General features: G+C 35.8%; 1 protein-coding gene across 1 annotated transcript; it reads right to left on the bottom strand.

Annotated features, from left to right (window-relative positions):
• Positions 1–24: 24 nt before the first annotated feature.
• LOC112556792 (riboflavin kinase-like) lies at positions 25–7,112 on the bottom strand. Its single transcript, XM_025226164.1, has 4 exons — positions 6,883–7,112; positions 5,589–5,740; positions 4,965–5,067; positions 25–4,415 (listed from the first exon to the last, which is right to left on the bottom strand). Exons 1-4 carry the CDS (start codon positions 6,971–6,973, stop codon positions 4,282–4,284), a joined length of 480 nt encoding a protein of 159 aa, XP_025081949.1. The 5' UTR covers positions 6,974–7,112; the 3' UTR covers positions 25–4,281.
• Positions 7,113–12,720: the final 5,608 nt, after the last annotated feature.

Here is a 12,720-nt window from a genome sequence, read left to right as displayed (position 1 = left end):
ATACAACCAGCTTAAACATGTAAACATGTTTCTGGTACCTGTTTAGAAAATCAAGAAAATCCCAATTCTTTAACTTTGCATTCACAAGCATATATAGACTCTAGTTCATGACTGTTATTTACAAATATGGATTAACAAAGTTTTGGCAGAAATGCACAACACTGTCCAAACATATAGATCCTCTACAAAAGCACCATGATTAGTCAAGTTGGTGCACAGCACAGGCATGTAGTTTCAAGAAAACACCAGCAATGACCCATCATAGCTATAATGCTAAAATACTAAAAATAATACCTTTCTCTGCAGAAATGAAAAACTTTTGATATTCGTCCCCAGTTCACCTCAGTCAAAAGGACATGTATAACTTGTTGAGACATGTATAACATTTTAGGCAAAAGGATTTATAGTCAAATCTTTGGATAAAATTAATCTTCACATTTGAACAACCAAAATTTTATTCATTTTTCTATGTACATTTTTTTTACAAACATCCAGAATATACTTTCTGTCAAAACATTTAAAAACCAATCTGCATCACAAATGAAATGAAGCTTCAACTGTTGACACAACACAGCATAGTCGTTACTTTACAAAAATGTGTCGTGAATGTTGAACTCCTTCTAAAAGTAGACATGAATACTCACCTAAATTGTAACTATTGACTTTAGTGATATGTGCTACAGTTAGTGCAAGAGCTTTGAGCATATGCTAATGAAGTGCTGCCCAGTTTGCGATATACCTTAGTGATGTGCAAATGAGTTAAAATTGATAGGTTAAAATTGAAGGTTTATTTTTATTAAAAGAGTTTTTCTCTCATGTTTTGGGAATGAATATACTATAATGGATTAAACCCACTCATCTAAATATAATGTTGCATTCAGATTAGCCTTTAAGTTTCACAGGAAGACACAAAACTATTCTGGAACATTTGCCTTCCCCATCCCTAGGACACACGAGGTATAACTGTTGCTTTACACTGATATTTCTTGCCAAATGAAATCTCTTGAAAATATTATAAATGCAGCTGAAATGTGATTAAGGCGCAAAAATTGGTTCCAGATAGCTTTATATCTGGTATAAAAATAAACCTAAATATTACAATCAGCCACATATGACTTTTATATATGTTCTACCTTGAAATATGGCGAGATTATTATATCAACAGTAAACATGATTAGCTTGGAGCACACTAAACACAATATAATGCCAGCCAGATATGACATAAAATTGTGACAATGATTGTACAACTAAAAGTAGGTTAATCTATATAATTACTCATAAGCATCCAACTATATTCTAGTTTTCTAATAAAAAGCCAATATAATAATAAAAACGACTACAAAAATCAGGACAATAACAAAACCAACAATCTGCAATATAAAATAAAATGGCAAATATATGAATTTTTAAAGGCTATGTACAACCAACATAAAAAACAAACATGATTGTAAACAATCTTACCAAGCATGCTCAACACACAAAGAACTGAACATGGTTCATTTATTTTCCACTGTATATCACTTCAAGTTCTTAACAAATAGCAAAGAACTTTTTAGACAGCGTTCAGATTTTTACAAATTCTTTGAAGTCTCAAGATGTTTATGAAGTATAGGCATAAGGAGAATAGTGCTAAAAACTGCTCTACTTCCTAGGTTCAACAATGGTACCTAAAGTAACATAATCTCTACATTTCTTCTGCGAGTAATGTTCACCGAGCTTATCAGAAACTGATGCGATTCATGTACCATTCCCCCTTCTAAGACAAAAGAGATAATTCCAAGACCTATGTGACAGATGACTGGATACAATCATGGAAGAATTAAAGCTCTGAAAATCATGGGTTTACTAGCATTAATTCTAAATTACTTGCAAAAACGTCATGCTAAAAATAAACATTGTAAAGTGCCAAATCCAGAGTGCTTCTTAGATTTCATCATCTGTAGCTCTTCTGAGTTCACAAAAGTGTCCTCAAATTAACAGAATGTGTCATTAAAGAAAAAGCACATTGGTTTATAAATGAAAAAAAGGTGAAGTGAATGCACACACATTTGCAACAATGCTGCCCTACTAAATTAAGACTCACTGAAGATCAAAACTTTAACACTTTTGCATTGAACTAGCAACAAACATGTTCTCTGTCTCTTAACTGGCATGGAATGTATAGGTATAAATATTAAGATCTATTTTGATGATAAAAGTACACCGAGGACAACATTTCTCCACTGCATGAATAATTTGCATCTTAATTATCCTGCATGAATTGATAGCTGTTCATAGCATTTAACAATAACATTTAGCACATATACTATTAATTTCAAACTTGTTAAACTAATCAATAGTTATTATCATAAACTGCAAGTGTAAATATATGCCTATATGCATGTTCTTTTGCCACCCAAGTAATTTACAATTGTATTATGAAACTCTACAGGACTGTCAAACTCTAACACTGAGATTTCTTGTTATGTGTCTGTGCATATCTATTCAATGTCAAATTGTTTACAGGAAACTGGATTTCAGTACACACAATTATCTTGAAGTATTGATCTATCCTAGCCTTCCTCTAATGCAGTGATTACTACTGTGGGGGTAAAAAAAGGACAAAACACTAATAATGATACAATTGGCACTGCGAATGAGTGATGACTAGTAACTATGACTGCATACAAATCAGGCAATTTTTGAGCATTGTGTATTGTTTCCTCTCCATAAAATTCTTCTTTTTTTAAACATCCAGTTAAAATTGTTTGGGTTTTTCAGCCCTTTTGTTAAAACTGGAGTGGGTTTTCAGCACACCCTATCCCCCACCTGACAGGAACATTGGGGTTATTATCAACATGTTCAGTAGCATTAAAAAGCAGGTAGCTATTATTGCAATCTTTATCTCGAATGTCCTGTTTCTGTGGATATAAATGTATGCACATGCCAAGTACTGCTTAAATATCATGGCTGTTTAATTATAAAATGAGACAAATGAGAATCTGAACTTGATGCCCTTGGCAACTTTTCATGAAGTGCTTAGGAGCTTTATAATGTTACTAAAAGATATTTCTATCTTATAGTTAACACTGATATGCTGAATGTTGTGCTTTACTGCCTTTTCTCACGTTCCTTTTATCATTTGGAACTTGAAAATAAATGTTGCTTGGACGTGTGCTTATTAAAGAGCTTATTATGGATCCTTTCAGTTTAAACACTGCAGGTTTTCATGACTATAAGCATAGAATGCTTAGAAATCTCACTTGTGGAACCAATTTACTTTCTGAAAGCAAAGAACATTATAATTCACTGAAATTAAAAATAAGCCAAAGTGAGCAGCATTTTTATAATGTTGCTCAAGAATGTCTAAAACAATTATCTTTTATCAACCACTACAATTTTCTGTTACATGTTAAATAAGATGTTCATGCAACCCTTTCAAGAGGACCATAAAATTCTTTGTGTCTTTATTGTAAAACCTTGATGAACATGCTATATAAAGTTATTTTCAATTACCTTGGTTCTGGTTCTGGTGTTTCAATGGAAACAATAAATGTTAAGTCATGTAAATGCTTTAAAGAAAATCTATATCTATAAACTGTATCATCTGTTTATGCAAATAGGCAATTATTTAATAAATCATTCATTGATAATGGGAAAATTTCTTTAATCTATCCAGTTTCTGCAGACAATAGTGAGGAAAAAAAAAAACCCTGTTAACATCAATAAAAATTATATGAAAATGTGTATTGTTTCTGTTTGATTTTCCACCTTTTTAAAAGTGGGGAAAAAGACATGGTGAGAAAGACATGAGGTTATAAAAACTAGAAAAACTACACACATGTTTTGCCAGACATCTACTGCAATGGCTGAAATAAGTTACTCATCAAAAAAGAAAAACAATTTACAACAGTTACAAGTATTTACCTTTGAAACAAGGTAAAATGCAGTTAAAATTCATCTTCATAACACACGAATATTAGAGAAATATGTCTATATATTGTGTACTTTGATATGTACACACTAAATGAAGAAATTCATTCTGACCAAATCCACCATTTAGCAAAATGGAATTCTTTAAATATTTTTTCCTGACATGTAATCACAGCTGGGTAAGGTATTTCATAACCTTTTTGAACATACTGAAATAGCCATAACAAGTTCACATCTTACTCTTTTTTTTCTTTGGTGGGGGAGAGGGGATGAGGAGGGAGGGTCATGTAATGCTAGAGCAGGGAGGGAAAAGCCTTGACATTTAATTTGTTGCACAATCATTACAAAAAGAAATGGCTAACATGTTTATCATAATCTACTACTGCCATTTAAAACAGCCTGATCAGAAAAAAAGTTATTAGTTTTAAATTCCAGCATTTCTTCTGACTGGAGTCTTTCTCTTGCAATGGAAATGTCATTCTTGATAGCTTCAATAAGTGCATCTGAAAATAAAATAAAAAAAAAAACCTCATGTTAACAGGGTAAAGTACCCAGTAGTCCTTCTCGATGCATGCAGCTGCATGCATCGAGAAGAAAACAGTTGTGAAAAAAAGTAATGACCTCTTTAAAACATCAACAGTGTATTAAACTATTGCAAACTGAAAGCAACTAATCGTTATTAATTTTGCTCTTGTAGTATGATAGCACAAAAACGGCAAATCTTGCATGTTACAACATTGTTTTACTTGTCTAGGCATGCAGTCTGACAAGTGAAATCTGAAAATTCAATAATGTTATAAAAGTATATAAAATTCTGGTCAGCCTTTGCTTTGTATTTGCTCGATGACTACCATTTTCCCCTCTCTGGTCAAGGAGAAGCCTAAACCAACTCTCAATACCATTACAGTGAAATAACAACTCATGCATACCATTCCTGCTCTGGTACATTTCTTTAAAACTCAGATCACAACCTAATCTAGAGAGCATAGTAAGAAGATTTAATTGTTTCTGGTTATGTTTGAAATCTTAAAACTTAAAAGTTGCCAACATGCCTAGTGATGAGTAGTCTTCCATATCTCGAATGTATCCCAGCAAAATGACTTTCAGATGTGATCCATAAAAGTCTTCTTTGAATCTATGCAGAATATGTGTTTCCTGAAAGGACAAAACAACATGGTAACTTAATATGTGGAGACTGTCAGGATTGGGGAAGGTAAGGTACCAAGGGAGGGGAGATGGCACTGTCCTCAGAAAATCTGTGCTAGCTGCGTGATAGTTGAAAGCTCAATCCTTCATGACCATGATGTTACACTTACAGGATAACCTTTATCCCTCTTTCCCACAGAGACTGTTTTTTAAGTACAGGAAGCAAAGGTATGCAGCATTTGGTTGCTTTTGGATAGTTGTTGTCTTCTTAAACAGTTATATCCAAATACAGTAAAAATACCTTAAATGAGTTCATTCTTAATGTCATAAGTTGCTTAATATGTTTTACTTACATATTTGATGACCTGCTAAGCTTTGACTTACTTTTTTTTAGATCTAATGCAAGAGACACCCACACTTTTCTCAATGGAGTTGATTAATGTTCATGTTGGCAGCTGCATTGTTTGGTAGTTTTAGTAATTGCAGTTTGATTAGTTAAGGTTCAGAAGAATAACCTTTCAATAACTTACCATAGTTTTCACTGTATTGTGATAGTATGGGTTCCATCCTATACTTGTTACCATCGGCAATACAGGTCCATTGTCTACACATGCCCATCCATAATAGACACCACAGATCAAGTTGCAAGGCAGATGTCTGACAACGTCCTCCGTAAAATTTGCTGCAAAGTAAAGTCCCTGATGTAATTAAAATACTCTACATAAAATTTAATGCTGATTTGTCAGAAATGCACATCAAACAATATTGTTTATATTAGTATGTTTACAGTTTTGTTTAAAAGACAAAACTTTATAAGCTTGCAGAGATACACTCCAGGCACCAATCAGCCATACATTTACAATGCATATTTACGCTTGAAGAACACAAATGGTGCATTGATACTTGTTTTTTATGACTTAAATTTTGAAGATTTTTGTTTTTGAGAGGAACGGTATTGCATAACAACTTAATCTCTATTTCCACAAATCTATATCCCCAGTTGGCTATAATCTCCAAAGAGTGTTCCCTAATGTAATATATGAGAGACTGACCACCCTTTTCACTGTCTAACAGGAAATAATGAATTCAATCTGATGGAAGGAGTTGATGGTACTTGTCAGACTAGATGAAAGCAATTAGTGAAGAATGACCCCTTTGGGTAGCCAGCAACATATATATCTTCCTCCCTTGAGTCAAACAATACTTTCCAATCATAAGCTAAATGCAAGCAAGATAAAACCATTGACTTTGTACAATGCATGATCTCCACCTCAAAGGACACCAGCAACCCCTAGTTGCAACACTCTATCAAAGACTGTCCTTCAAGATACTTTGGAAGGAGATCAATTTACGACCAGTTTAAAATTTAATCAGTAATGAGTGTTCAAATGCAGCTGCTACCATAATAAAGTATTAAATGCTTAACAAAATCTTCAATAAACTTAAACATATTTCATACTATAGTTTTCTACTTAATTCTAATAATTTTATTATTAGATTCATTTGCATCTGTTGTACACCAGTAATGGCAGTAGGTCACATTATTGTAAGAAAAATACATGTAAAAGAAATAATTAAAATAAAATTATTACGCTTAAATTGTGCCAAGTCATCGTGACTCCTATCCTGATTCACGTTATGAGTCTATATGTTTATGTGTCTCCTTCGTGAACAAAATATCGGTAAAACATCAATATACAGTTTCAACCAAAATGTAAAAGGACCTGCCAAAGAAGTGAATCTTAGAACTGGAAGATACAGATGCCACAAATCTTTAGCATGTTCTCGATCAGTGAGACGTGCGAAGACTTCAACTGGATTTACCTGTCGGGATGCCGAGTTCTTTGCTTCCTCGACCATAACCTTTGACGACTATTCCTTCGGCAAAATAAGGAAGACATTCCAATTTATCCATGATTATTTCCTGAAAGTGGATCGGAGATACACGCGTTGGTAATATACTCTGCTGTGTAATAGGTTAAAGCACACGCAATCTTAGGTCGTTTGGTGCCCACAAGGGTTGAGGGCACAGGGGACATTACTCTTAACGCGATCGTCCTTTCACAGATCATATTAAAATCAATCACGGCACTGTCCCACTAAGGCTGGTGATGTAAAAATCATGCACCAAACCATTTATTATTATTATCAACAAACAGTATTTGTGCGTGCATGTCAGAATTGTTTTCCTGTTACAGGTCAGCCAACAAGGAATCAGCGGTCATCGAGGGAGCAGGGAGCCATTGTTATTTTGGATTTAGTGTAGATAAAATGCATATTAAAAGATTTATATTGTACATTTTATTATTCTGAAGTATCGTATTTAACAATAACCCCATACGGTACTTAACGAACACAAGACCGAAGTCATTCTTTTTGCCACACACCAAAATCTTGTATCACTTCATACAAGTCCGTTCTTTAGCTTCGGTCTAACTCGACAATATAGTTTCATTCTTAACATTCCTGCTTCTGACTCTACTAAACTTGGATGCCATATTCGACAACATTCTATCCGTGCACCAGTTTGTATTCTAAGTCATGCTGTTGTCATCTCCGACGCATAAGCCAGACCGGAAAACATGTTCCTACAGATCTTGCGATTACCGCCCGTTCTCCTCCTTGTCCTCGTTACCACAATCTTGTGGTGCATGCTTGCTGCATGGTCTTCCCGAGTATATCATTTATATTCTCCGGCGTTTTCAAAACAACGGTGGCCGTCTCATTTTCCCGGAGAAGAAAGCTGATCATACGTACCATTCCTCGACCTCCTTGCTGCACCCAACAGGCTCCCATTTTTCTAAACAGTCAATATTCAGTGAACGTCCTTTTTTAGTCTCATGTTAGTTATACAGTGTCTTATGGCTCCGCCCCCGCATACCTATCTAATCCACTTCATATCTACACATCGCCTCGTTCTCTTCTCACCTTTTATTGTCCCCAAGTGCTTTGCATTCTTCGGATAAGACTTCCTACATTTGATTCGCTTTCCTTTTCTGTCTTTGGTCCTCTCATCTGTAATGAAGCGCCACTCGATCCATATAATCATCGGAAGACTGATTTTTCTTCAAAACGTCTCTTAAAACTTTTCCTATTGCTCCTCCCATCGAGTGATTCTGTATGTATAAGGTATATGTGTACACGTGTTCTGAGTTCTTTTATATCTGCCCTATGAATTGTTATAGCCAGAATAAACGTTTTGTAAATACTTTTATCATTTTACACTTTTCGTGTCTCAGGGCTCATATGCTATGGCAGTTTTCTGCAATAAAAGCAGCAATTAATGCAAACGGGGATATTAGAGTTAAGCATGTCTAGCCTTACTTATCAACATCGCCTACTTCCTACTTCTAATTATACCTCCTTTTCCAGTTTGTCTTAAATTGGTGTTCGTAACAATTGCCAAATTTTCCTCTGGGATTAAAAGTGTTATCTTAGGCCGTCTTTTAGATCAAGAGGTTTGATGAGTTTGACGTTCAGCGAAAAGGCGGGAACATGCATGCGTGATAGCCTCCCAAACTGGATTGTGCAGTCACTAGCAGACTAGGTATGAATACTAGCCATCTTTAACAGATGAACAGATTGTGTGATAACTTCTGCATTTTGTAAAACTTTCCTGCTTAGACTTGCCAAATGTGGAATTCAGGGCTGCGGTGCATAGGCGGTCTTAACTCGAGTTAAGACAGCAGTTAAGCCAAGCACGCTGTCTTAGCCTAAGACGCCTGTTAAGCGCGGTGCATGGGCGGTCTCAACTCGCTAAGCCAGGGGTGTCAAACACCCGGCCCGCGGGCCACATCCGGCCCGCCATGAAATTTTACCTGGCCCGCGAAAGAAGTTTAGTCAATCATTGTTAATGGCCCGGCGACAAGTAAAAGGCAAACAACAGAAAAGTTCCCGTCGAGGACAGCAAGAGATGGGATGAGTTTAGTGAAGTTTGTACAGACCACAAACAGCTAGTGCACTGGTCAAGTTACCACCGCTCCTGTTGATGACCAGAAGGGAGGGTGAAGGCGGGGCCCATAAATCTGACCTTTGACACGCGACACCCTGTCCTGAACACGGGCCGCGGGTCGAAGATTTTTAGTACCTGTTAACTTCCCTGAATCGGTCGGAGATCAAAGGGTGACTAGGCTCGAATCTTGAGCATGTTTGGCAGTACATATTTGTGTGAGCAACTTTTCTCTGTGATGAAGATCAACAAAACATCACACAGGAGTCGTCTTAGTGATAAACACTTGCAGTCCACCCTGAGAATCTCCACACACTGAAACTTACTCCAAACATAAACAAACTTGTTGCCAAGAAAAGATGTCAAAACGTCCACTTCTGACAAAGTAAATTAAGAAGAAAAACTGCTAAGCCTTGGTTTGTTATTACTTTAATTTTGTTTTAATGTATGATTTTGTTTACACAAATTTAATAACAAGAAGTTTAGTTTTCTACTGTTGAATAAAAATTTATCGGACTTAAATAATAAACTTCGGCCCGCCACCTTGTGTACGATGTGACATTTGGCCCCCTGGGTAATTGAGTTTGACACCCCAGCGCTAAGCAAGCGGTCTTAGTCTTAAAATTTAAGACTGGTCCCCCCCAGGCTTAACTCCTTGCTTAGCCGCGACACGCTGCTTACGCATGACCGTACGGCGGCTTTCGTAGTAACAGTGGCGCTTGATCGTGTTGTTTACTGAGTTGCCCTGTATATACCATTGACAAATACAGATTTTTGACTACTTCAGGGATCGATCAAATCCATTTGAAATGTATGACGTCGATTTGTTTCATCGTTTTTGATTCCGTCGAGCGAACATAACAGTGGAAAATGATTTCGACCATCATTTTCAACGAAAAGGCCGATCTATTCCGCCTTTGTTGCAGGTAAGACTACAGTCACCACCACTATATAAATATATAATTAATAAGTGTAATTGACAGCATTACGTTAAAAATATTTAATAATGTTAGAATGACATGAAAATATAGCTACACAATAAAACAATGGCGTAGAACTTAAGACGGTGTTGACGACAGTGGGTGATGTTTGTTGTTATTATTGCTGCTCTCAGGTAAACATGAGACCACAAAACTTATACATATTTGGAAAGGAAAAAACTTGAACTTTGCAATAAAAGTAATAAAAATTTTCTACTTTCACTCTGGTGACAGCAATAATCCAAAAAATTTCAGTTTGCTGTACTTGGGTTATATGAGCAGACGCACAATTCTGGCCCATCCACTGTGCTCCGAGTGTTGTTTTAGAGTATGTAAACATTATTAACAAATTGATGGCATTGTATTTAAGTAAAACAACACAGAATAAAGTAGCAGAGCACCCAGAATCTCTTATATAGTTTGATTTAATACATGTTTATCAATTTGACAGGCAGTTCCTTGCAGTATGTCTCAAGTTGTAAGCATGTGGCTCAAGAGATAGATAATCATAATAGGTTAATGTTATCATCGTCCTTTTTAACTAAAAATGGACAGTTTTGTTTAGATGTGAATACTAAAATATATAAATCCTTGAGGTCAATAATATTTCCTATGTCTTTTGCAGGTGATGTGGCATTACAATTTTATGCTACAAGCATAATGCAAGTTGTAGTGGCTGACGGCATTGACATGGGATGAATATGGGAGACAGTGGCTACCCGCTGAGGGACTGGCTTAGTTTCCCTTTTTTTAAATGCAGACAAGGAAAAGAACTCCTCCCCTTTAATATCATATGCTTCAGAATATATTTGTGACTTCAGATACATCCCTGCCAAAACAGCAAAAATCATCATGTGTTCCATTGTGCTGTCATAATTTCTAACTGAATAGTCACATTATTATTCAATTTGACTTTGGCTGAATAGCAACATCCACCCCAATCAGTTGGTGAACACTTTCAGCAGCTGGCATTACCAATCCATTTTCCATCTGTTTTTCCGTCTAGTATTTGTTACCTCAGCCTGTGCCAGATTTATTTTGATTTCCATGAATTGCAATTCTTTTTTAACAAGATTCAAGTTCACTGTCCAGGAGCTACAAAGTTTTTCGTTCTCTTATCTTTGTTGTGCATTCTTTTGTATCATCAGGTATTTTGCTTTCTTCGGGTGACCCAGTTGACGGATGGAATTCTGGCTGCTTGGTACATCACCTTGTGTGTTTTATCTGACAGTCAAAAAGATTTTTTCAGAAATGTGCAGCTGTCTAGGCCTAAGCCGCTTTGATGGCTTTGAATATTGCTGTGTGGCTCTCTGTGTGGTCTTGATGCTGCACGAAAGAAATGTTTCTTAGAACAATTGATTCATGACACTTCTACTTGGGAACACTGAGTACTTACCATCGCATTAGGTTACGTAAAGGTATTGTTTGAATTACTCTTCTGTGTAAGGTTTCTATATAAATAGATTATTGTGTTGCTTGTTATTCTTTGTGATGCCAAGTAACTAGTAAAAAGCAGTTATATTGATATTTACTACATGCTGCTAGTAGGATTGTGAAGGACATGTTTCTCTCTTTAGAGTTAATATTTAGCACTTTTCACTGGACTCAGGTGTAGCCATTTCAGAACTTCATAACATCTTATTTGCAACTGTTTAAGAATGTAGACACTGCAAATCTGTCATTCAGAAGCTGATCAGTGTCTACTGGAATCTAAACTGTAGAACACTGGTACTGTAACATGCATTAGACTTGAACATTAAAACTTGTTAAATGTCCAAACTGACTGTGGATGTCAAGACAAACCTGCTGTGTACATCTCCCAAATTATGTCATAGTCTGTGTTTGGCACTTGAATTAAACAATTTATAATTTTAAGCCAGCTGTGGAAAATTATATGTAGCTGCCCTCTCTAAAGTACAAAAACCTTGGTGGCTTTTCCTTAATATTTCATGTTTTGTTCAAAAATACCATCAGGAATATCTGATATAAAGTACATTTTTAAAATTTCCCATTTGAAAACATCATCATCTGAAATGTTCAATTCATTGTTGTTTGTTATGCATGAAAATAATAAATCTGCATATACTTCTAGCAAAAGCATCTCCATTGTTGAATTAGAAGATTGAACTGGAGTGTTCTATATTGCACCTCCTATATATGTCAATATTATTATTTTATTACTCTCCCCTATCATGAAAAACTTCTGGAGGAACCAGCATATTAAATGATTCACCACCTGTAACAAAAACTAAATCAGAAATGTATCTAGTTATTTTAAATAAATGTATTTCGGATGGAAATACTTATTTTCAAACTGGCTGTTGTGTGCTGACTATAGACTTTGCATTTGCATTCTCTCGGTATCTAGAGCTTTTTCTGCGGATGACACAGACGTAAAAAAAAAAAGTCTACACAGGTAAACAAAAAGACCAACCTTCGATGTTTATGCCTTCCATCAGTTCTCTGAAATCATCTACAAAAATATTTATCACTTTCTCCTTTCATCACGGGTGTTTCTGGTGGCACCCTGTCCGCTGATGGATGTTTCTGACGACATCGAAATGAAATTATGGAAGATCTTAAATCCGCTCATATCTTTCTTATTTCATCTTTTTCTTTTTTCTGGTAAAGCCTCTTCTTCTCCCTGGTAACCTCCTCGATTAAGACTAATATTTCGCTGTCGCACATCCCTACTTCGTTTCAGTAATGGTGCGCAGACGAATTTCGCGGCTC

Source organism: Pomacea canaliculata, linkage group LG2 (assembly GCF_003073045.1).
Source record: "Pomacea canaliculata isolate SZHN2017 linkage group LG2, ASM307304v1, whole genome shotgun sequence".
NCBI lineage: Eukaryota > Metazoa > Mollusca > Gastropoda > Architaenioglossa > Ampullariidae > Pomacea > Pomacea canaliculata.
This window is presented reverse-complemented; position numbering and strand designations above follow the sequence as displayed.

Coding starts and splice junctions, on each gene's coding strand:
- LOC112556792 (XM_025226164.1), bottom strand. CDS start 6,973: ATGGATAAATTGGAATGTCTTCCTTATTTTGCCGAAGGAATAGTCGTC. Junction 5,741..6,882: donor AGAACTCGGCATCCCGACAG/GTAAATCCAGTT, acceptor TTTACTTTGCAG/CAAATTTTACGGAGGACGTT. Junction 5,068..5,588: donor ACAATACAGTGAAAACTATG/GTAAGTTATTGA, acceptor TTGTCCTTTCAG/GAAACACATATTCTGCATAG.